Raw genomic sequence first — 24082 nt, forward strand, 5'->3', positions numbered from 1 at the left:
AGATCAACGGAACAGAATAGAAAGCCCAGAGATAAATCCACGAACCTATGGTCACCTTATCTTCGACAAAGGAGGCAAGGATATACAATGGAAAAAAGCCAACCTCTTTAACAAGTGGTGCTGGGAAAACTGGTCAACCACTTGTAAAAGAATGAAACTAGAACACTTTCTAACACCATACACAAAAATAAACTCAAAATGGATTAAAGATCTAAATGTAAGACCAGAATCTATAAAACTCCTAGAGGAGAACATAGGCAAAACACTCTCCGACATAAATCACAGCAGGATCCTCTATGACCCACATCCCAGAATTTTAGAAACAAAAGCAAAAATAAACAAATGGGACCTAATGAAACTTAAAAGCTTTTGCACAACAAAGGAAACTATAAGCAAGGTGAAAAGACAGCCCTCAGATTGGGAGAAAATAATAGCAAATGAAGCAACAGACAAAGGATTAATCTCAAAAATATACAGGCAACTCCTGCAGCTCAACTCCAGAAAAATAAATGACCCAATCAAAAAATGGGCCAAAGAACTAAACAGACATTTCTCCAAGGAAGACATACAGATGGCACAAAAACACATGAAAAGATGCTCAACATCACTCATTATCAGAGAAATGCAAATCAAAACCACAATGAGGTACCATTACACGCCAGTCAGGATGGCTGCTATCCAGAAGTCTACAAGCAATAAATGCTGGAGAGGGTGTGGAGAAAAGGGAACCCTCTTACACTGTTGGTGGGAGTGCAAACTAGTACAGCCGCTATGGAAAACAGTGTGGAGATTTCTTAAAAAACTGGAAATAGAACTGCCATATGACCCAGCAATCCCACTTCTGGGCATACACACTGAGGAAACCAGATCTGAAAGAGACACATGCACCCCAATGTTCATCGCAGCACTGTTTATAGTAGCCAGGACATGGAAGCAACCTAGATGCCCATTAGCAGACAAATGGATAAGGAAGCTGTGGTACATATACACCATGGAATATTACTCAGCCATTAAAAAGAATTCATCTGAATCAGTTCTAATGAGATGGATAAAATTGGAGCCCATTATACAGAGTGAAGTAAGCCAGAAAGATAAAGACCATTACAGTATACTTACATATATATATGGAATTTAGAAAGATGGTAACGATAACCCTATATGCAAAACAGAAAAAGAGACACAGATGTATAGAACAGACTTTTGGACTCTGTGGGAGAAGGCAAGGGTGGGATGTTTCAAGAGAACAGCATCAAAACATGTATATTATCTAGGGTAAAACAGATCACCAGCCCAGGTTGGATGCATGAGACAAGTGCTAGGACCTGGTGCACTGGGAAGACTCAGAGGGATCGGGTGGAGAGGGAGGTGGGAGGGGTATCTGGATGGGGAATACATGTAAATCCATGGCTAATTCATGTCAATGTATGACAAAAACCACTATGATATTGTAAAGTAATTAGCCTCCAACTAATAAAAATAAATGAAAAAAAGTGAGATAGCATCAAGATAACATCAGGTTCATCCAATTTAAAGGTCAAAAGGTATATAATGTTCATTTGCTTTAACCTCCTCCCTAAGCTAAATCCCCCTGCTGTTCCTGTCAGATACCAGTATGATATCTGCTCACACACCAGCTCTCTCATGATTCCTGATCCCATGTGGGGAAGATTAGGATTTTCCTTGTGGAGAAGAAATCTGCCTGCATTCTTCATTCCCCCACTTTTGTCTGTTCTGCAATTGACAGGTGTCACATTGCTTCGGGTTTACAATACTTCCGGATCTCTTCCTGGGCTTGATTCAGTCCTTTTAATATCCTGTCATTTCAACATTTCCATCAATATCCTTTCTGACTAGCCTCTGGACACTTTGGTATCTGTTAATATCTGCCCCAAAAGATCTATTCCTCGGTGAGACGTGTCTCCTCCTGGCAGCCTGACCCACTCAGAAGATGCTTCAGGAGGACGGTGCTGCACCTCTGCTCCCCAATTCAGAACTTTGATGGTGTTTTGTGGCAGCCACAGAGGCCCATTTGGGTCACACTAATCATCAGGTCATGTAAAAACACCAGATTGTTTAAACTGAGATCTTTCCATTTTGAGCAACTTCTGTCCCCTACAATTTTATGTTTGAATAGTCTTAAAAAAAAAAAAAAAGGCATCCAAGATTTTGCGGTACAGTTCTCTTTGTTGGTTTTAGGGCGAACTTCCAGCCTAACTGCTTCAGTTTATGCCCTGACCATGGATGGCAGCGTGGTACGTGGTGTTCCAAGAGGCTCAATGACTTTATCTGCACTTCTTCTCCCAGATGAACCTAGGGGAAGATGCAGGAAAAAATGAGCCAATTTTTGTTCTTAGCTCCATGACAGTTGTGTGAACATGGGCATGTTGAGACTCAGTTTCTTAATATTTTAATAGAAATTTTAAAACCTATCTAAACCACATCATAGGGAATTAGAGCAAACAGTTAAAATAATGGATATGAAAGAAAAATTGAAAATTACAAATGGCTGCACAGAGGGTTATTATGATGGTGAAGTTGATCATCAACATTTTCACAACTGTCATCATTGTCTTTACTACTTCAATGTACTGATTCCAATAGAAAATGTCATCTGAGATAGAAAAGATGTCAGAGAATTTGAGCAAGTTTAGCAAAAGCTGAAGTATAGTTTACCAGAGGCCAGGACACCAAGTGGGAGAAGGTGGTAGGGAAAATGCTCTTCTAGGGGGTTAAGGAAAGGAAAGGGGTGCAGGAGGAAAAGGAAAGGAAAGAAGTTATTTTAGTATCTTCTGATAGTGTGACAGGGGATGGTGTCCTTAATGAGGACCATTTCTGTGCATCCTGACTGAGTGAATAGAAAAATGTGAAAAGGTAGAAATAAGAAATGTGCTGAATAGCAAATCAACTATGAAAATCATTTTTAATTCAATGTTAATCAATAAAATGTAAGCTTAAACCAATTAAGACATCCTACTATATGCCCAACAGGGTGACCAAAAAATTAAAAATCTAGTATTACCAAGTGTAGGTGAAGATTTGCAGGATGCTCGTATGTGGCTGCTGCCAGCACGACTCAGCACAAGTTTCCTGGAGTCAGATTTGGCAACATCTAGTCAGGTGGAAGCTGGACATTCCAGAGAGATTGTCACGTTGGTAGTAGCACTACTGTTGGTAGTAACAAAGATGTATTTGGAACACCAAATGTTTGTTAAGAAAGAAATGGATAAAATGTTACATAAATAATGTCACTTCTGTAAAAGATTAAAATACCAAAAAGTACTGTATCTTAACTATAGATAGATGTGTATGTACAAGTGTAAATACACAAATGAGATAGATACATAAACATCTCAGAATATTGTTTGCCTCTAAAGGGAGAGGGAGAATGAGACTCAGGGTTGGGGGAGTCAAAAAATAAATAAATGAAGCTATATTTGTAAAGTTTTAACTTACTCAATCAAACCGAATAGCAGTAATAAAAATGCCAAAATGCTGAGATTTGTTCATTGCACATAGTGGAATTTTTTCATTACTCAGTGTATTTATTTCTCTTCTTAAAATGTTTGTTTCATAACTGCATAATCTTTAAAACTGAATAAATAAAATATAGGCTCACTGGTGGTGGTTTAGTTACTAAGTTGTATCCGACTCTTGCAACCCCATGGACTGTAGCCTGCCAGGCTCCTCTGCCCATGGGATTCTCCAGGCAAGAATACTGGAGTGGGTAACCATTCCCTTCTCCAGGGGATCTTCCCAACCCAGGAATCGAACCCTGTTCTTCTGCATTGCAAGCCCATTCTTAACCGACTCAGCTATGAGGGAAGCCCATAAGCTCAGAGTTCACCTTAATTATAATTGTAGATTACATGCTTGCCTTTTCCAATGCATGCTTACCTTTTCTAGCACCAAGAATGACGCAATAGTATGCCTCATCTGAATGAAACATTTATCTCCATGGTTTTGCCAGTTTCTGGTTATGTCTACTGGGATTTTTTTAAAGTTGTTGTTGAGAGACCCACAAGGAAAGACATTTGATTTAAAACTGAGCAGGCAATGACTTTATCCTGAATTTGTCCCGAATGTTGCTGCTGTCCCTCAGTCAGGGCACCAGTTTCTCTTCCCCCAGCAGCTCAGAGGGAAGCAGGATGGTGACCATGTTCGGCCCTCTTCCCCTTCTCCCTCCCGTGTCCATCCTCAAAGGAGCCCTGAATCCCCAGTTCCACACTTCCACTGGAAGGTACATTGTACTTTCCTCTTTGCCACTGGGATGTCCATCTGATATGTATAGTTTCTGGGACTGGAAATGCCCAGTATGTCAAACAAACCACTGTCATTTACATCAAGGCAACTTTTATTCTCTAGTCCAGCAAGTTTGCTTTGATTTCAATAATAATAATAAATAATTTAAAAGTCTTGCTTCTCATTCCTAGAAGAAGGCTTTCTTTATTTCACACCTTTTCAGCTTGAAGGGAGATAATCAACTGATGTGTATTCAAACGTTTCTTGCTTTCCTGTAGAATGAAGAAGAAAAGCAAGAGTTCACTGTGTTAACATAACCTAGCATCACCTGGCTTGCTTAAAGTTCTATATGGATATTTGAAAATAAAATATGTTAGAAAATTAGCAATGGAAATGGCTCATCTAAGGATAATTGTCCTCGGTTGTCTGATTGGAGGTGTTCTCAGGTCTTATCAACTCCTATAAGGATACTTGCTTTTATTCCTTTCCTCTTTTTATTCTAGAAGTGAATGGAAGGGCTGCAGAGGAGCAGATACGGAACCATGGCTGAAGGTAAGACACCCGCCAAATTATCAAGCACTCTGGACACCAGGAGAGAGTGACTGTCTTCCCTCCTCCACTCCCTGACCTCAAACACCGAGACAGAAGAGAAACCCAGTTACTTTAAACTGCAGGAGAAAGAGGCAGCTATCATGTTCTTTATCTTCCCTACTATCATCATACCCTACGCACCCGAGTATGACACTCTGACCCATGTGGTGATGTATGGGAAATGTGGAAACAAAACTTCAAGTCAGAAGTCAGTGGATTTGGAACCGAATTGTGGAAATGGTATCTTCCCCTGCCTGTGCTCAGCTGAAAAGAGGAAAAGTTCCCCATAGAGATTTAGTGACCATGTTTGGGGGGAAAAAAATTTAGAATACTTAAGTAAGAGAAGAATCAACACAGAGTAAAAGGAACAAAATAACAGATTTTAGGAGCCTAGAATGAGCCTAATTCATGTGGGCTCATAAGAACTTCAGAAGTCCTTGGATTCTCACTCTTCATCTCTTGAAAATTTTAGCTCTTGGCACAGTGTCCCCCTTGCCAACTCTTGTTGTTTGTTGTTGTTTAGTCAGTATATCATGTCCAACTCTTTGCAACCCCACGGACAGCAGCCTACCAGGCTCCTCTGTAGGCTTTTCCAGGCAAGAATACTGCATCAGGTTGTCATGTCCTCCTCCAAGGAATCTTCCCAACCCAGGGATCAAACCTGTGTTCCATATCTCCTGCATTGGCAGGCGCTCTAGCACCACCTGGGAAGCCCATCATCAACTATACTCCAAGATAAAATAAAGACTTTAAAAAGGAATCACAAACTTAGTAAAACCGGAAAAATTCTTTTTTTTTTTTTTACAGGCGGGAATAGAACATCAGGGCTTTGAACCCTCCTTCTCCTTGAGGATCACCCTGGTAGGCAAAACAGGCAGTGGGAAAAGTGCCACCGGGAACAGCATCCTCTGCCAGCCCGTGTTTGAGTCCAAGCTGGGGGCCCAGTCGGTGACCAGGAAGTGTCAGAGGGCAACAGGCACGTGGAATGGGAGGAGCATCCTGGTGGTGGACACGCCCCCCATCTTTGAGGCTGAGGCCCAGGATCAAGAGGTGTACCAGAACATCGGATCCTGCTACCTGCTGTCGGTGCCAGGGCCCCACGTGCTGCTGCTGGTAACCCAGCTGGGGCGCTTCACCGAGCAGGACGCGGTGGCCGTGACCAGGGTGAAGGAGGTCTTTGGGGCGGGAGCCGAGAGATACATGGTCGTCCTCTTCACCCACAAGGAGGACTTGGCGGGTGGATCCTTGGATGAGTACGTGGCAAACACAGACAACCTCAGGCTGAGGAGCCTGGTCCGGGAGTGTGGGCGGAGGTACTGCGCCTTCAACAACCGGGCCTCCGGGGATGAGCAGAGAGAGCAGCTGGCCCAGCTGATGGCCGTGATCGAGGGGCTGGAGCGGGAGCACCAGGGCGCCTTCCTCACCAACGAGCTCTTCTTTGATGCACAGATGCTCCAGCAGATGGGGGGTGGCGCCCATGGAGAAGGTCAGAGGTGCTACCTGGACAAGGTACGGCTGCAGGTTGCAAAGCAAAAGCAAGACCTGAAAGAGGCTGAGAGAAACTGTGCCTTCAAGGCGCTCCTCCAACTCAAAGCCTGGATCGCTTCTCATGCCAAAATATTTGTTCTCGTCCTATGCCTTTTTGATTTTTCTTGCCATTGTAATTAGCTTGTATAGTACGCATCAACATTGAGCATTTTCAGATGACAGCAGCCGTCAGCTTCCATTTTTTCAGAGTCAGCATATCAATCTGTGTTGATCAGGAACTTTATTTGCTTTTTACATAATTTCATTTTCAATTTTGCTTCCTTGCATCAAATACACCATCCCTTTTCTTCGGTTCCTTTTTAGGTAAGTAAAATCCAAAGAGAAAAAAATTTCCCCTTTCTGTTGTGTAAAAAATGGTGAAGGCAGAAACATCCCTGGAAGTCCAGCGGTTAAGACAGTGCTTTCAATGCAAAGGGTGCAGGTTCAATACGTGGCTGAGAAACTAAGATTCCATATGCTGTGCACCCAAAAATTAAAGCAAATAAATAAATTTAAGAGCAAAATCTTTTCCAAAAAATGATGAAGACAAATAATAAACTACCTGCACACCATCAAGAAATATTGGGGAGCTTGCAGAGAGGAAAGTGAGTGGACTGACATGTTGTGTGAGCAAGCGTCTCACTGGGGACCTCTTTTTACAGTTGGAATTCCTTATTTTATTCAGAAACATACTCTGACTTCCTTGTAGGTTTTAAAAAAATTAGTAATAATAAGACACTAAACAAGAGAGAAAGACTAGGGTGTTCTGGGATGTCTCTGGGGTGTGAAGAGGCTTGAAGAGAAAGGAGGAAGGCCCTAGAGATGGGGTGGGGAGGAAGATCTCCGCATAGTCAGCCACTGGGAAATTAAAGAACCAGAAATCCTTAGAGCAGGGCTAGACAAGAGCCAGATGGTGTGTGTAGGAATTCAGACTTAGCTGGCCATATGGTCTCCTTCAACACTCAACCATCTCCTTGTAGCACAAAAGCCACCCTGGAGAAGAAGGAAGTGACCTGCAAGACTGCATTCTCTACAAGTTTATGATATTTGAATAGAATGGACTTTTCATATGTGGTGCTGAAACATTATGCTTCTTTTGATCTTTTGACCCATTGTTGTTGTTATTCAGCCACTCAGTCCTGTCTGGCTATTTGCAACCCCATGGACTGCAGCAAGCCAGGTTTTCCTGTCATTTACCATCTCCAGGAGCTTGCTCAAACTCATGTCCATTGAGGCCATCATGCCATCCAACCATCTTGTTCTCCGTCATCCCCGAATCCTCCTGCCTTCACTCTTTCCCAGCAAAGATTTTTTTGAAAGACTTTTTCAGTCTCTTCTAATGAGTCAGCATGTAGGTGGCCAAAGTATTGGAGCTTCAGTTTCAGCATCAATCCTTCCAAAGAATATTCAGGACTGATTTCCTTTAGGATTGACTGTTTTGATCTCCTTGCAGTCCAAGGAACTCTCAAGAGTCTTCTCCAACACCACAGTTCAAAAGCATCAATTCTTTGGCACTCAGCCTTGTTTGTAGTCCAACTCTCACATCAATACATGACTACTGGAAAAACCATAGCTTTGACTTTTATCAGCAAAGTAATATCTCTGCTTTTTAATGCACTGTCTAGGATTGTCACAACTTTTCTTCTGAGGAGCAAGCATCTTTTAATTTCATGGATACAGTCACTATCTGCAGTGATTTTGGAGCCCAAGACAAGAAAGTGTGTCATTATTATCATTATTTACCCATATTTTTGCCATGAAGTGATGGGACCAGATGCCATGATCTTTGTTTTTTGAATGTTGAGCTTTAAGCCAGCTGTTTCACTCTCCTCTTTCACCTTCATCAGGAGGCTCTTTAGTTCCTCTTTACTTTCTGCCATAAGGATGGTGTCATCTGCTATCTGAGGTTATTGATATTTCTCCCAGCAATCTTAATTCCAGCTTGTGCTTCATCCAGCCTGACATTTTGCATGATGTACTCCACATATATGTTTAACAGGCTGCTGCTGCTGCTGCTAAGTCACATCAGTTGTGTCCAACTCTGTGTGACCCCACAGATGGCAGCCCACCAGGCTCCTCTGTCCCTGGGATTCTCCAGGCAAGAATACTGGAGTGGGTTGCCATTTCCTTCTCCAATGCATGCATGCATGTGTGCTAAGTTGCTTCAGTCGAGTCCAACTCTGTGGGTTGCCATTTCCTTCTCCTGTTAAATAAGCATGGTGACAATATAAAGCCTTGATGTACTCCTTTCCCAATTTGAAACCAGTCCATTGTTCCTTGTCCAGTTCTGAATGTTGCTTCTTGACCTACATAGAGGTTTCTCAGGACGGAGGTAAGGTGGTCTGGTATTCCCATCTGTTTAAGAATGTCCCACAGTTTGTTGTGATCCACACAGTCAAAGGCTTCAATGTAGTCAATGAAGCAGAAGTTTTCCTGGACTTCTTTTGCTTCTTCTATGATTCAAAAATGTAAAAGTGCTCCTCAGCTCACAGAACTGGCCTCAGCTTGGATTTTCTCTGCAGGCTGTGGTTTGCCAATCCCTGTCTTAGAGATTGAGCTGGAATGTAGTTGAACGTCTTGAACCCCAAGGTCAGCACAATCGTGTGTGATACCTGTAGAAATTTGGGGAAAGGGTGGCATTGCACATTTCAGTGGTAAAAAAGAGTAGTGGGCAGACACTGGGATGAAGTCTGAGTGGTGGTCACCAAGTGAGTGGAAAGAGGAAATCAGATGAGGAAGGGTCTGGGTGACCCCTTCCCAACTTCTCCTTCTATGGGATAGCTGCCCTCCCCTTCGTACCCCGTAGGGGAGACCCACAGTCGCAGAGGCAGCCTGTGACTGGATGGGTAAATGATGAACTCTCTGTGATGCCCAACTCATTGTCAATGTCCCCGCTGATGATAAAGGTGCGGTTGATCTCAACAGTGCTATCCCATAACCGATTTCAATCTGTGCAAGGAGTGTTCTATGTGAGCTCCTCAAACCCTTGAAACACCAAGCAACTCAGAGTTCTCAGACCAAGGACCTCCTCCTCAGTGTGGTCTTCCCACACTGCCTGACCCAAGTTCGTCTCCCCCTTCCATGACTTCATCCAGTCCCACTCTACCCACACATAGCTGAGTGCCGAGGGTCGGGGTCTCTGCTGGTCACCAGGGATCTGAGAGAAGTAAGGCCAAAGGCACCTGTGTGGTAGAGGGAGGAAGGCATATAAAAATGAGGGTGAGCCAGAAGTGAGCGTCCACACAGGGAAGCAAGAGTAGCCCTCGCTGGTCACTGCTAGAGAAAGCCCGGGCAGCAGTGAAAACCCAGTGCGGCCAATGAATAAATTAAAGTAAAAATGGGTGTGAGAGAAATTTGTCCGTGGTGGGATGTCAACCAGAAGGAGAGTGCGGGCTTGGAGGGCGCCCTGGCCAGGGTGGGGCCGGGGCTTCTAGAAACGTGCCGGCCCCTCCCTCCAGGACTGACTTCAGGGAGAGGGAGCAGGCAAGCCATTCAGTATCACAGTAATCCAAGTCTGTGCCCCAACCAGTAATGCTGGGTCAGGCAGGAGATTGAGACTCACTGGAGGAGGCAGGGAAGGACCAGACTGGGCAGGTTCAAGGGCTTTCTCCCCAAGGTTTTTAAGCAGGTTAGGAATTTCAGGAAGATCACACTGCAGCAATGTGGCAGTTGGGCTAAATAAGTGTGAGCCTGGGAACATGGCATCACACTCAGAAGAAAAGAATTCCATCTCAGCCATCCATCGGGGCCTGAGCTGGAATGGGAGGTGTGGAGACGGAGAGAACACGACAGGAATGGGGAGACTGAGGGGGTGAATTGGCATAGATTGGCACTGATATCAAGGTCGGGAGGGAGCCAGCTTTCTGTCTTGGCCTCCTGGGGACCTTGGCTCCCCCCACTGCCCAGGACCCTCAGAGGAGACTGGGCTGAGCAGAGGAAGGTGGAGACTTCAGATCTGGTGAAGCCCTCTGGACTGGGCCATCTCCTCCTCCCTCCAGTGAAGGCACTGGACCAGGGAAACTCACTTAAGAAAGTATTTGGGAGCAGGGCTGTGGGAGGATGGCTTTCCTCCAGGGATGCAAATGGTCGGTTCCCAGGCCTCCCCACAATAAGAAGCATCTCTTGCCCCAGGAGCAGTGTTACCCAGTGATCCAGATGGCATTCCACCTTCACTGACTTCCTAGGGGTATAAAGCTGGAGGGTGAACCCAGGAGTATTTTACAGCAGAGGAGATAGGGTTGTGCTCCACCTTGGATGTTCGCCAAAGTAATTCCTTTGAAATTGTTCAAGTATGAGCTCTGATTCTCCCTCAAAGTGTTACAAAAAGAGGACCCCTTCCAGGGCCCAAAAGGGAGCTCTTGTCTAACACTTGGAAATGAATTGTCTGAGGAGACACACGAGCTGACAAAGCAGGAGACTATTGGGAAGGGGCCCCCCGAGGGGAGAGCAGGAGGGTAAGGGAACCCAGGAGAACTGCTCTGTCGTGTGGCTCAAAGTCTCAGGTTTCACGGTGATGGGATTAGTTTCCGCGTTGTCTTTGGCCAATCATTCTGGCTCAGGGTCCTTTCTGGTGGTGCACGCATTGCTCGGTAAAGATGGATGCAAGCGAGAAGAATTCTTGGAGGTGGTAGAACATGTGGCTTCTCCTTTTGACCTTTCCCGAACTCTTCCGGTTGGTGGTGGTTTATTAGTTTATGCTCCTTACCAGGACTTTCTATGATAAAGTAACTCAAGCAAGTGGTTACTGTGGTGTCTGGCCAGGGTGGACAGTTTCAGTCAGTGTGCAGTCAGGCATTTTCACCCTAACAAAAGGGTGAAAGAAGCACAGAAAAGACTTGCCCAGGGGCCATCCCATTTCCTCTACTTCTCCCTTTGTCATTGTCAGGATACTCCAGCTCCATGGATTTTTCACATTCTTCAAGATTCCAGGGAAGCCCCTTCAGGATTCAGTGGATGTTGACTCTAAGCTGGAACTTTAGCTGTACACAGAGGTCCTTCCTGATGCTAGATACAGGACAAAAGAAATTCGTTTGCTTATTTATTCTTTGCAGCTTTGAAAGTTTACAACTTGAAGATTCCCATGTAGCGGACTTACTGTATTTATTACGCTGGGCTGTGGTCAGTGACCTTAGATGCTGCTACTAGGACTTGCTGAAGCCTCAGATAATGGTTAGCACTTTTCAGCAATAAAGTATTTTTAAAGTTATGCACATTTTTGGGGGGCTTCCCTAGTGGCTCAGTGGTAGAGAATCCACCTGCCAATGCAGGAGATACAGGATCGATCCTCAGATGGGGAAGATCCCCAGGAGGAAAAAGTGACAACCCACTCCAGTATTCTTGCCTTGGAAATCTCAGGGACAGAGGAGCCTGTGGGCTATAGTCCATGGGGCCACAAAAGAGTTGGAGAGGACTTAGCAACTGAACAACAATAAAGAAAAGGAAGAAACTAGATCTCTCTCCCCACCAGATGAGGACACAGCAACCAGGAAGTGGGTTCTCCCCAGACACCAAATCCCCAACACTTTGATCTTAGACCTCCCAGCCTCCAGAGCAGTGAGAAATAAATATTTCTTGATTACCACCTAGTCTCTGCTATTTGTTTTAGCAACCTTAACTGACAAAAAAGAGTAATAAATGCCTCTTGAGGAGGAAAATAAGAAAAGATAAAAAGGAAAAGACCTAGAAGGACTAGCATCCCTGGATCAATACAGCTATCACACCCTTTATTCCCACCACAGGCCTGGGCTCAGAGTAGATATTCTTTCATAGAGAATAAAGGGAGCTCACACAGGGTTGGTGGAATAAATCATCCCAGATGGCCAAAGTCTTTAGGATCAGTCCTTTGGGGCTATTAGATTTTACCAACCTTTCCAGAACCTTCTCCCTATTTTGTCTCCACCCAGAAGCTTCTCTGATGCTCAGAGCTTCCTACAACCATTGAATTAACTGTTTGTCCCATACTTTCAACTCCTCCCATCCCCGCCTGGTCTCTGTTTTACAAGATGGCAGAGTTTTATCTGAAAAAAACTTACCCTCAGTAAGGAGAGCATGACAGCAAATACTCTAGTAATTTCCATATTCTGGGGAAAAGCATTTGTCTTCAGATGACTCTAGTCTTGTACCTTTCACTGTATGTGGGAAACAGCTGCCTGGTCAGAGGTGCATCTCTAGGCCGTGCCAAAAATCAGCCTCGTGGGACACTAGGTGGAAGCACCATGAACCAGCATCCACCTCCAACTGCTCAGAGTGACTTCAGGGGCTCTGGCTTTACTTTCAGCCAGAAGACAGACTACTATCTTTTTTGAAAAAAAGGAGGAAACTGAGGCCCAGAAATCTTAGATGGCATGCACAAAGCACACCCCTATGCAGGACCTATAGCCACAGTCTAAGTCTTTGAATTCATTCTCCTTCTGTTCCTCCATGCGTCTCTTCATCCCAACACACCCACTCAAGGATAGGTTGTGGGGAAATGAAACCACAAGTCTTTGATGGGAAGAAATCTGAATTATGAACCACAATTTCCTTCCCTTGTTTGTGTTCAATGTTAAAGGAAAAAGGAAATAATAAATATTATTGGTACATGAGTGTTTAAATCTCCAACTCTAACTATGGACTTGTCTATTTTTCCCCATTTATTTCTGTCCATTTTTACTTCTTGAATTTTGAAGTTCTCTGGGAATTTTCTGACTCTCAGTCACATATGAAGAGCATCACATTCAACATTACTGTGTCTTGTTGATGAATTAGCCTTTTTACCAGAATGAAGTGTCCTCCTTTAGTCCTGAGATAGAGATAGTATTGTCCTGAAACTGCTGATATTATAGCCACTGTAGGCTTCGTGTTCTTAATCTATGCATCATATATCTTTTTCATCTCTTTTACTTTAAACTCTCTGTGTCTTGATATTTAGGGTGAGATTTCCTTAGACAGTCTGCAGGTAGGTCTTGCTTTTTTACCCCATCTGTCTTATACTTGAAGAGTTGAGATAACCTGCATCTAATATGTTTATTGATATAGTTGTGTTTAAATTCATCATCTTGCTATTTGCTTCTTTATGGTTATCCCACCTGTCTTTTTTTCTTTTTTTTCTCTGTTTTTTTTTATGATGAATTTTTAAGTTTTCATTTTATTTCCACTTTTGCTTTGTTAGCTACATCTGGTTTTATTTTCTTAGTGATTGCTCCACAATTTACAATCAGTTCAGTTCAGTCACTCAGGTGTGTCCAACTCTTTGCAACCCCATGGACTACAGCACACCAGGCCTCCCTGTCCATCACCAACTCCCAGAGTTTACTCAAACTCATGTCCACTGAGTCAGAGATGCCATCCAACATCTCATCCTCTGTCTTCCCCTTCTCTTCCTGCCTTCAATCTTTTCCAGCATCAGAGTCTTTTCAAATGAGTCAGTTCTTTCCATCAGGTGGCCAAAGTACTGGAGTTTCAGCTTCAATATCAGTCCTTTCAATGAACATTCAGGACTGATTTCCTTTAGGATGGACTGGTTGGATCTCCTTGCAGTCCAAGGGACTCTCAAGAATATGCACATTTAATTTCTCATCCTCTCTTCAGAGAGGGTTATATCACTTCACATATACTGGAAGTTCTTTAGAACACTACCTTTTATTTCCTCCCTCCCATCTTCTGCATTATTTATATCATACCTTTTACATTTATGTGAAATACAAACAGGCTTGCCTGTTGACTCAGTGGTAAAAAATCCATCTGTCAATGCAGGAGGCTAAGGCTCAATCCCTAGGTCAGGAAGAGCCTCTGGAGAAAATGAAAATGGTGACCCACTCCAGTATTCTTGCCTAAGAAATCCCATGGACAGAGAAGCCTGGCAGGCAACAGTCCATGGGGTCACAAAAGTGTCAGGCATGACTTAGTGACTGAACAACAGAATATAAACTCAGCAATATATTCTTCTAGCTTTGTCTTTAAAAGCCAACTATCTTTAGGAAAAATTTAGATGATAAAAAGAATCTTTTTTCATTTATCCAGTTATTTGCTATCGTCTGTCATTCTTTTGTGTTGATCCCACTTGTCATCCACTTCCACTTTCCATCCATCTCACCCATCTATGGATCAGTCCACAGCAGCCTGTTGCTCAATGTCTGGAAACAGTCCTCTTACACAGGCATACCTCAGAAATTTCCCTGTGCACATAAAAGCTATGATCACACTACCCTGTAGTCTATTAAGCATGCAATAGCGTTTTGTCTAAAAAACAGTGTACATACCTGAATTTAAAATCACTGACAATAATCATCTAAGCCTTTGGTGAGTCATAATTTTTTTGCCTTGCCTCAATGTCAAGGACTGCTGACTAAACAAGGTGAAGGTGGTGGCTGCTTAAGACTGGCTTGGCTGGGGCAATTCCTTAAGATAAGACAGCAATGGAATTTGTGACATCAACTGACTCTTCCTTTCATAAATGATTTCTCTGTAACATGCACCGCTATTTCTTAGCATTTTACCCACTGTAGAGCTTCTTTCAGAATTGGAATCAATTTTCTCACACTCTGCTGTTGCTTTATCAATTGTTGTTATTGTTCAGTCACTAAGTTGTGTCTGACTCTTTGAGACCACATGGACTGCAGCACTCTGGGCTTCTCTGTCCTTCACTATCTTCCAGAGTTTGCTCAAACTCATTTCCATTTAGTCGGTGATGTCATCCACCATCTTATCCTCTGTCTCTCCCTTTTCCTCCTGCCTTCAATCTTTCCCAGCGTCAGGGTCTTTTCCAATGAGTCAACTCTTTGCATCAGGCAGCCAAAGTACTGTAGCTTCAGCTACAGCATGTGCTGTGATTAGTCACTCAGTTGTGTCTGACTCTTTGGGACCCTGTAGACTATAGTCCACCAGGCTCCTCTGTCTACAGGGATTCTCAAGACAAGAACACTGGTGTGGGTTGCCATGCCCTCCTCTAGGGGATCTTCCCAGCCCAGGGATCAAAATCAGGTCTCCTGCATTGCAGGTGGATTCTTTACTGTCTGAGCCACCAGGGGAGCTGAAGAATACTGGGGTGGGTCACCTATCCCTTCTCCAGGAGAACTTCCCAACCCAGGAATAGAACCAGTGTCTCCTGCATTGCAGGTGGATTCTTTACCAGCTGAGCTACCAGGGAAGCCATCAGTCCTTCCAAAGAATATTCAGGATTGATTTCCTCTAGAATTGACTGGTTTGATCTCCTTGCTGTCAAAGGGACTCTCAAGAGTCTTCTCCAGCACCACAGTTCAAAAGCATCAATGCTTCAGTGCTAAGCTTTCTTTTACATGACTACTGGAAAAACCATAGCTTTGACTATATGGACTTTTGTTGGCAAAATGATGTCTCTGCTCTTTAATATGCTGTCTAGGTTTCTCACTTCTTTTCTTCCAAGGAACAAGCATCTTTTAATTTCATGTGTTGAGTCCCTTAAAACCACCTATGAGGACTATAATCAGCTTCTTTCAAACTCCTGTTAATGCTGATATTTTGATCTCTTCCCATGAATATTCTTAATGGCATCTAGAATGATGAAGCCTTTCCAGATGGTTGACTACTAACTTTGCCCAGATGCATCAGAGGAATCACTATATATGGTAGCTATAGCCTTATGAAGTGTATTTCCTAAATAATAAGATTCAAAAGTCAAAATTACTTCTTGATACACGGGCTATGAATGGATGTGTTCACAGGCATGAAAACATTAATTTCACAGTACATTTCCATCAGAGCTCTTGTATGACCAGGGGCATTGTCAATTAGCAGTAATATTTTAAAAGGAATCTTTTCCCCTGAGCAGTAGGTCTCAACAGTGGGCTTAACATCTTCAGTAAACTATGTTGCAAACAGATGTGCTGTCATCCAAGGTTTGTTGTTCCATGTGTAAGGCACAGGCAGAGTAGATTTAGCATAATTCTTAAGGACCCTAGGATTTTCAAAATGGTCAATGAGCATTGGCTTCAACTTAAAGTCACCAGCTATGTTAACCTCTAACAAGAGAGTCAGCCTGTTCTTTGAAGATTTGAGGTAAGGCATTGACTTCTCTGGGCTTCCCAGGTGGCGCTAGTGGTCAAGAATCCTTCTGCCAATGCAGGAGCTGCAGGAGACAAAGGTTTGATCCCTGGGGCAGGAAGATCCTCTGGAGGAGGAAATGGCAACCCACTCCAGTACTCTTCCTGGAGAATCCCATGGACACAGGAGCCTAGTGGGCTATAGTCCATGGGATTGCAAAGAGTCAGATATGACTTAGCAACTAAGCATGCATACATGATTGACTTCCCCTCTGTAGCTATGAACGTTCTAGACAGCATTTTTTTCCAAGATAAAGCTGTTTCACCTACACTGGAAATCTGTTGTTTAGCATAGACACCTTTATTCATTATCTTAGCTAGATCTTCTGAATAACTTACATGCATTTCTACATCAGCTCTGGCTGCTTCACCATGCACATTTATGTTATGGAGATGGCTTCTTTCCTCAAACTTCATTAACCAATCTCTGCTGGTTTCACACTTTTCTTCTGCAGCTTCTTCACCTCTCCTAGTCTTTATTTTTTTTTTCTTTTTATCTTTTAATTGAAGGATAATTTCTTTACAGAATTTTGGTGTTTTCTGTCAAACCTCAACATGAATCAGCCATCAGTTCAGTTCAGTTCAGTCCAGTCGCTCAGTAATGTCCGACTCTTTGCAACCCCATGAATCATAGCACTTCAGGCCTCCCTGTCCATCACCAGATCCCAGAGTCTACTCAAACTCATGCTCATCGAGTTGGTGATGCCATCCAGCCATCTCATCCTCTGTCGTCCCCTTCTCCTCCTGCCCCTGATCCCTCCCAGTATCAGGGTCTTTTCCAATAAGTCAACTCTTAGCATGAGGTGGCCAAAGTATTGGAGTTTCAGCTTCAGCTTCAGTCCTTTCAGTGAACACCCAGGACTGATCTCCTTTAGGATGGACTGGTTGGGTCTCCTTGCAGTCCAAGGGACTCTCAAGAGTCTTCTCCAACACCACAGTTCAAAAGCATCAATTTTTCGGCGCTCAGCTTTCTTCACAGTCCAACTCTCACATCCATACGTGACCACTGGAAAAACCGCAGCCTTGACTAGACAGAAGGCCATAGATATATATAATATCCCCTCCCTCTTGAACCTCCCTCCCATCTCCCTCCCCACCCCACCCCTCCAGATTGTTACAGAGCCCCTGTTCGAATTTCCTGAGACATACAGCAAATACCCCTTGGCTGTCTATTTTACATATGGTAATGTAAGTTTCCATGGCACTCTCTCCATACATCTCACCCTCTCCTCTACTCTTCCCATGTGCATAAGTCTGTTTTCTATGTCTGTTTCTCCATTGCTGCCCTGCAAATAAATTCTTCGGTACCATCTTTCTAGATTCCACACATATGTGTTAGTATGCAATGTTTCTCTTTCTCTTTCTGACTTACTTCACTCTGTATAATAGGCTCTAGGTTCATCCACCTCATTAGAATTGATTCAAAAGTGCTCCTTTTTATGGCTGAGTAATAGCCCCATTGTGTATATGGACCACAACTTCTTTATCCATTCATCTGTTGAAGGACATCTAGGTTGCTTTGATGTTCTAGCTATAGTAAATAGTGCTGCAATGAACAACTGGATACATGTGTCTTTTTCAGTCTTGGTTTCCTCAGGGTATGTGCCTAGGAGTGGGATTGCTGGGTCATATGGTGGTTTTATTTCTAGTTTTTTTAAGGAATCTCCATACCGTCTTCCATTCCCACCAACAGCACAAGAGGGTTCCCTTTTCCCTATACCCTCTCCAGCATTTATTCTTTGTAGACTTTTTGATGATGGCCATTCCGACCAGTGTGAGGTAATATCTCATTGTAGTTTTGATTTGCATTTCTCTAATAATGAGATGTTGAGCATCTTTTCATTTGTTTGTCAACCATCTGTATGTCTTCTTAGGAGAAATGTCTGTTTAGGTCTTTTTCCCACTTTTTGATTGGATTGTTTGTTTTTCTGGTATTGAGCTGTATAAGCTGCTTGTATATTTTGGAAATTAACCCTTTTGTCAGTTGTTTCATTTGTTATTTTCTCCCATTCTGAAAGTTGTCTTTTCACCTTGCTTAGTTTCCTTTGCTGTGCAAAAGCTTTTAAGTTTAATCAGGTCCCACTTGTTTACTTACATTTTTATTTCCATTACTCTTAAAAGGTGGGTCAAAGAGGATCTTGCTTTACATCAGAGTGTTCTGCCCATGTTTTCCTTTAAGAGTTTTATAGTTTCTGGTCTTACATTTAGGTCTTTAATCCATTTTGAGTTTACCTTTGTGTATGGTATTAGGAAATGTTCCAATTTCATTTTTTACATGTAGCTGTCCAGTTTTCCCAGCACCATTTATTGAAGAGGCTGTCTTTGCCCCACTGTATGTTCTTGCCTCCTCTGCCAAAAATAAGGTACCCATAGGTGCATGGGTTTATTTCTGGGCTTTCTACCTTGTTCCATTGGTCTATATTTCTGTTTTTGTGCCAGTACCATACTGTCTTGATGACTGTAGCTTTGTAGTATTATCTGAAGTCAGGAAGGTTTATTCCTCCAGCTCCATCCTTCTTTCTCAAGACTGTTTTGGCTGTTTTGGGTCTTTTCTGTTTCCATATGAAATGTGAAATTTTTTGTTCTAGTTCTGTGAAAATGCCATTGGTAATCTGATAGAGATCGCATTGAATCTGTAGACTGCATTTGGTCATACAGTCATTTTCACAGTATTGATTCTTCCTACCCAGGAACATGGAATATCTCTCCATCTGTTTATGTTGTGAAGACAACATTTTTAAAGAATATGTCACTTTGATGTTCCAGCAAGCTCTCCACGTTGATGGGCGAGCGAGGGTCTCGGATCAGCGCCTCCAGCTTCTTCTGGCGGCTCGCGCCCGCGCCGTCCCCCGACACGGCCTCGGGGGCACCGGGCATCTTCCCAGTCGTCGGGGGTTGGCTCATGCCGCCGCCAGGCCCGCTCTCAGCTCCCCGCGCTCCGGCCCGGCCGGCCTCGGGGCCTACCGCCGCCCTCGAACCACCGGCTCCGGCCGGGGCTCCGCCCGGGCTCACCGCCCGCCTCGAGCTCAGCGTCCCGGGGCCTTGGGGCTGTGGGAGGCCGGCCCGGCCCCGGGAGCAGCGCGGAGCAGACGGCGTCCCCGCCCCTCAGTCAGATTCGCGCCGCCCGGTCCACTCCTCCGCCGCGAGCTCCCTCAGGACTCCGAGGGCGGGAGCGGGGAAGTGGCGCCGCCACCGCCGGGCCCCCCGGGGGCTGTCCCTCCCTCTGGGGGCTCCGGGAAGCTGAAGCCCGGGCTCCGGACAACTACTGCCGCGGCCAGCCGGCTCCCATGACCGCCGGCGGCCGCCCGCGCCCCACACGCCCGCGCCCCTCACACACTCCCGCGCGGCGCCCGTCTCCGGCCGCGCGCAGCCGCTACCCACAAGCCCCTCGGGCCGCGGCTGGCGGCGCGCCCCCCTTCACTTCTCCTAGTCTTTAGAGAATTGAAGAGAGTTTGGACATTTCTCTGGATTATGGCTATAGCCATAATGCTGTGGCTACTAAAACTCTCTCTATATCAGAATAGTTATTTCATTTTCTTATCATTCTAAGTTCACTGGAGTAGTACCTTTAGTTTCCCCCAAGAACTTTTACTTTGCATTCATAATTCAGCTAAATGCTTGGCAAAAGAAACCTAGCTTTCAGTCTGTCTTGGATTTTGACGTCTTCCTCACTAAGTTTCACCATTTTTAGCTTTTGATTCAAACTGAGTAATGTGTGAACCCTTCCATTCACTTGAACAGTTAGAGGCAAGTGTTGGATTATTAACTGCCTAAGTTCAATGTTGTTGTTTCTTGGGAATAGGGAGACCCAAAGAGAGAAAGAGAGACAGGTGAAGGGCTGCTTAGAGGAGCAATGAGAACACACACATTTCCCAGTCAAGTTCACTGTCCTGTATGAGTGCAGTGTATGGCACACCAAGACAATTACAACAGTAGCTTCAAAGACCAATGATCACAGATCATCATGATGGAAGAGGGGCATGGGATATTCACACTAGTTTATACATGATTTAACTTGAACTTTAACTAAAACAGCCCATTTTGTGGTCTATTGGACATATATGGTTTATCTGCTTTAACCACTGAAGAAAACCATTTAAACATCACAATGGAGGGTCCAGTGGTTAAGGATCTGCCAATGCAGGGGACACACATTCAATCTCTGGCCAGGGAGCTAATATTCCAAGTGCCGGTGACCAAAAAACCAAAACACAAAAAAGAAACAATATTGTAATAAGTTAAAGACTTTAAAAATGGCCCACATCAAAAATAATCTTTAAAAAACGTATCACAATGGAAGGAATTACCTGGCAGTACAACGGTTAGGGTTCCTCATTTCCACTGCAGTGGGCACAGGGTTTGATCTCTGGTCCGGGAACTAAGATTCCACAAGCCACACACTGTGCTGAATGAAAAAGAAATCTTTTTAAAGATTCAATAAAGCTGAAAAATTGCAACCATCTAGGTACATTTTTTTCAATAGAAAGGATCAACAAAAAGAAGAGATGGATTTTTTAAAAGAAAAATGGATAAACTAGAAGAAATAGATAAATTCCTAAAAATATGCAACCTACAAAGAATTAATCATAAAGAAACAGAAAATTTAAACAGACTAATAATGAGTACAGAGATTTAAACAGTAATGAAAACCCCCCAACAAGGAAAAGTCTATACCATATGGCTTCAGTGGTGAATTCAACCAAACATTTTGAGAATTAATACCAAGCCTTCTCAAATTCTTCCAAAAAGCTGAAGAGAAAGGAACACTTCCAAACACATTTTGAGGCCAAATAGACCAATACTATTTAAAAAAAAAAAATACAAGGCCATTACAACAAAAATACTTGCCAATACCCCTAACGAATATAGATTCAAAAAATTAATAGCAAACCAAATTTAACATGCATTAAGACCATCATGCACCATGATAAACTGAGACTTACCCAAGGATGCAAGGATGGTGCCACATTCACAAATCAATAGATGAAACAAATGACATTAATACAATGGCAAATAAAGTAAAATGAATGTTCATTTCAACATGTAAACATATATATAAACTAATGAGAAATACCAAGACTTAGAAATATTTTAATTGATTATTGAATATACTGAAAAAAATCCATAAATTTTATTTTATGCAAATTAAAATTCAATAAAGAATAAAAATACACAATTTAGGCACAATTGGATGTGAGCAGGATAGTCAATTGCGGGAGACTGATTGTAAAACTGGCCCAAGTTGTCACACTACCTTGTCTCCTGGCCCTTTTACAATGTAAATTTGGATTTGTACCCATGCAGAGTTGGCATCTATTTTTCCACCTCTTGAAGCTCAAAGCCTCAAAGGCTTTGCAGTTTTACTTTCAATAGTTTCTGCTCTTTTAAACATTTCCTGTTTGTGCTTCATAATTTGACACCCCTGTTTCAACCCACATATTATCTTCTCAATATCAATAACCTCGGATATGCAGATGACACCGCCCTTATGGCAGAAAGCAAAGAAGAATTATTTTTTTAATTTATTTATTTTAGTTAGAGGCTACTTACTTTACAATATTGTAGTGATTTTTGCCATACATTGATATGAATCAGCCATGGGTTTACATGTGTTCCCCATCCTGAACACGCCTCCCGCCTCCGTCCCCATCCCATCCCTCAGGGTCATCACAGTGCATCGGCCCTGAGCGCTCTGTCTCATGCATCAAACCTGGACTGGAGATCTGTTTCACATATGATAATATGCATGTTTCAATGCTACTCTCTCAGATCATCCCGCCCTCACCTTCTCCCACAGAGTCCAAAATAGTGTTCTATACATCTGTGTCTCTTTTTCTATCTCGCATATAGGGTTATTGTTACCATCTTTCTAAATTACATATATATGTGTTAGTATACTGTATTGGTGTGTTTTTATTTTCTGGCTTACTTCACTCTGCATTATAGGCTCCAGTTTCATCCACCTCATTAGAACTGATTCAAATGTATTCTTTTTAATGGCTGAGTAATATTCCATTGTGCATATGTACTATAGCTTTCTTATCCATTCGTCTATCAATGGACATCTAGGTTGCTTCCATTAACTGGCTATTATAAACAGTGCTGTGATGAACATTAGGGTACATGTGTCTCTTTCAATTCTGGTTTCCTCAGTGTGTATGTCCAGCAGTAGGATTGCCAGGTCATATGGCAGTTCTATTTCCAGTTTCTAAGAAATCTCCACACTGTTCTCCATAGTGGCTGTACTAGTATGCATTCCCACCAACAGTGTAAGAGGGTTCCCTTTTCTCCACACCCTGTCCAGCATTTATTGTTTGTAGATTTTTGGATAGCAGCCATTCTGACCAGCGTGAGATGGTACCTCCTTGTGGTTTTTATTTGCATTTCTCTGATAATGAGTGGTGTTGAGCATCTTTTCAAGTGTTTGTTAGCCATCTATGTGTCTTCTTTGGAGAAATGTCTGTTTAGTTCTTTGGTCCATTTTTTGATTGGGTTGTTTATTTTTCTGGAATTGAACTGCAGTAGTTACTTGTATATTTTTGAGATTAATTATTTGTCAGTTTCTTTGTTTTGCTATTATTTTCTTCCATTCTTCTCCCAGTGAAAGGCTGTCTTTCACTTTGCTTATAGTTTCCCTCATTGTGCTAAAGCTTTTAAGTTTCATTAGGTCCCACTTGTTTATTTTTGTTTTTATTTCCATAACTCTGGGAAGTGCGTCATAGAGGATCCTGCTGTGATTTATGTCAGAGAGTGTTTTGCCTATGTTTTCCTCTAGGAGTTTTATAGTTTCTGGTCTTACGTTTAGATCTTTAATCCATTTGGAGTTTATTTTTCTGTGTGGTGTTAGAAAGTGTTCTAGTTTACATTCTTTTACAAGTGGTTGACCAGTTTTCCCAGCACCACTTGTTAAAGAGATTGTCTTTTCTCCATTATATATTCTTGCCTCCTTTGTCGAAGATAAGGTGACCATAGGTTCATGGATTTATCTCTGGGCTTTCTATTCTGTTCCATTGATCTATATTTCTGTCTTTGTGCCAGTACCATATTGTCCTGATGACTGTGGTTTTGCAGGAGAGCCTGAAGTCAGGCAGGTTGATTCCTCCTGTTCCATTCTTCTTTCTAAAGATTGTTTTGGCTATTCGAGATTTTTTGTATTTCCATACAAATTGTGAAATTATTTGTTCTAGTTCTGTGAAAAATACCGTTGGTAGCTCGATAGGGATTGCACTGAATCTATAGATTGCTTTGGGTAGTATACTCATTTTCACAATATTGATTCTTCCAGTCCATGAATATAGTATATTTCTCCATCTATTTGTGTCCTCTTTGATTTCTTTCATCAGTGTTTTATAGTTTTCTATATATATGTCTTTTGTTTCTTTAGGTAGATATATTCCTAACCATTTTATTCTTTTCATTGCAATGGTGAATGGGATTGTTTCCTTAATTTCTCTTTCTGTTTGTTTTCTCATTGTTAGTGTATAGGAATGCAAGGGATTTCTCTGTGTTAATATTATGTCCTGCAACTTTACTATATTCGTTGATTAGCTCTAGTAATTTTCTGGTAGAGTCTTTAGGGTTTTCCATGTAAAGGATCATGTCACCTGCAAACAATGAGAGTTTTACTTCTTCTTTTCCAATCTGGATTCCTTCTATTTCTCTTTCTT

The 24082-nt window shown here is 42.8% G+C and overlaps 1 protein-coding gene and 1 long non-coding RNA gene across 4 annotated transcripts; one reads left to right on the forward strand and one right to left on the reverse strand.

Moving 5' to 3' along the window:
* Positions 1-1512: 1512 nt before the first annotated feature.
* LOC139031534 (uncharacterized) lies at positions 1513-21780 on the reverse strand. 3 transcript variants are annotated; one of them, XR_011484047.1, is made up of 6 exons: positions 21670-21780; positions 21090-21216; positions 20723-20820; positions 4455-4511; positions 3020-3165; positions 1513-2310 (listed from the first exon to the last, which is right to left on the reverse strand). It is a non-coding gene; the product is annotated as an uncharacterized lncRNA (long non-coding RNA). The 3 variants fall into 3 exon arrangements; XR_011484039.1 differs by having other exon boundaries at positions 3895-4511; XR_011484052.1 differs by lacking the exon at positions 21090-21216 and having other exon boundaries at positions 3895-4511; positions 21359-21780.
* LOC110151715 (GTPase IMAP family member 5-like) lies at positions 4749-6537 on the forward strand. Its single transcript, XM_070456919.1, has 2 exons — positions 4749-4821; positions 5669-6537. The coding sequence occupies exons 1-2, from the start codon at positions 4749-4751 to the stop codon at positions 6496-6498; spliced, it is 903 nt and encodes a 300-aa protein (XP_070313020.1). The 3' UTR covers positions 6499-6537.
* Positions 21781-24082: the final 2302 nt, after the last annotated feature.

The sequence above is a fragment of the Odocoileus virginianus genome, chromosome 1 (assembly GCF_023699985.2).
Source record: "Odocoileus virginianus isolate 20LAN1187 ecotype Illinois chromosome 1, Ovbor_1.2, whole genome shotgun sequence".
Taxonomy (NCBI): domain Eukaryota; kingdom Metazoa; phylum Chordata; class Mammalia; order Artiodactyla; family Cervidae; genus Odocoileus; species Odocoileus virginianus.

What these genes read in the sequence shown, in the direction of transcription:
- LOC110151715 (XM_070456919.1), top strand. Translation starts at nt 4,749, where the DNA reads ATGGAAGGGCTGCAGAGGAGCAGATACGGAACCATGGCTGAAGGTAAG. An exon ending in CGCCAAATTATCAAGCACTC is followed by an intron (nt 4,822 to 5,668) that starts TGGACACCAGGA and finishes GCTTTGAACCCT; the next exon opens with CCTTCTCCTTGAGGATCACC.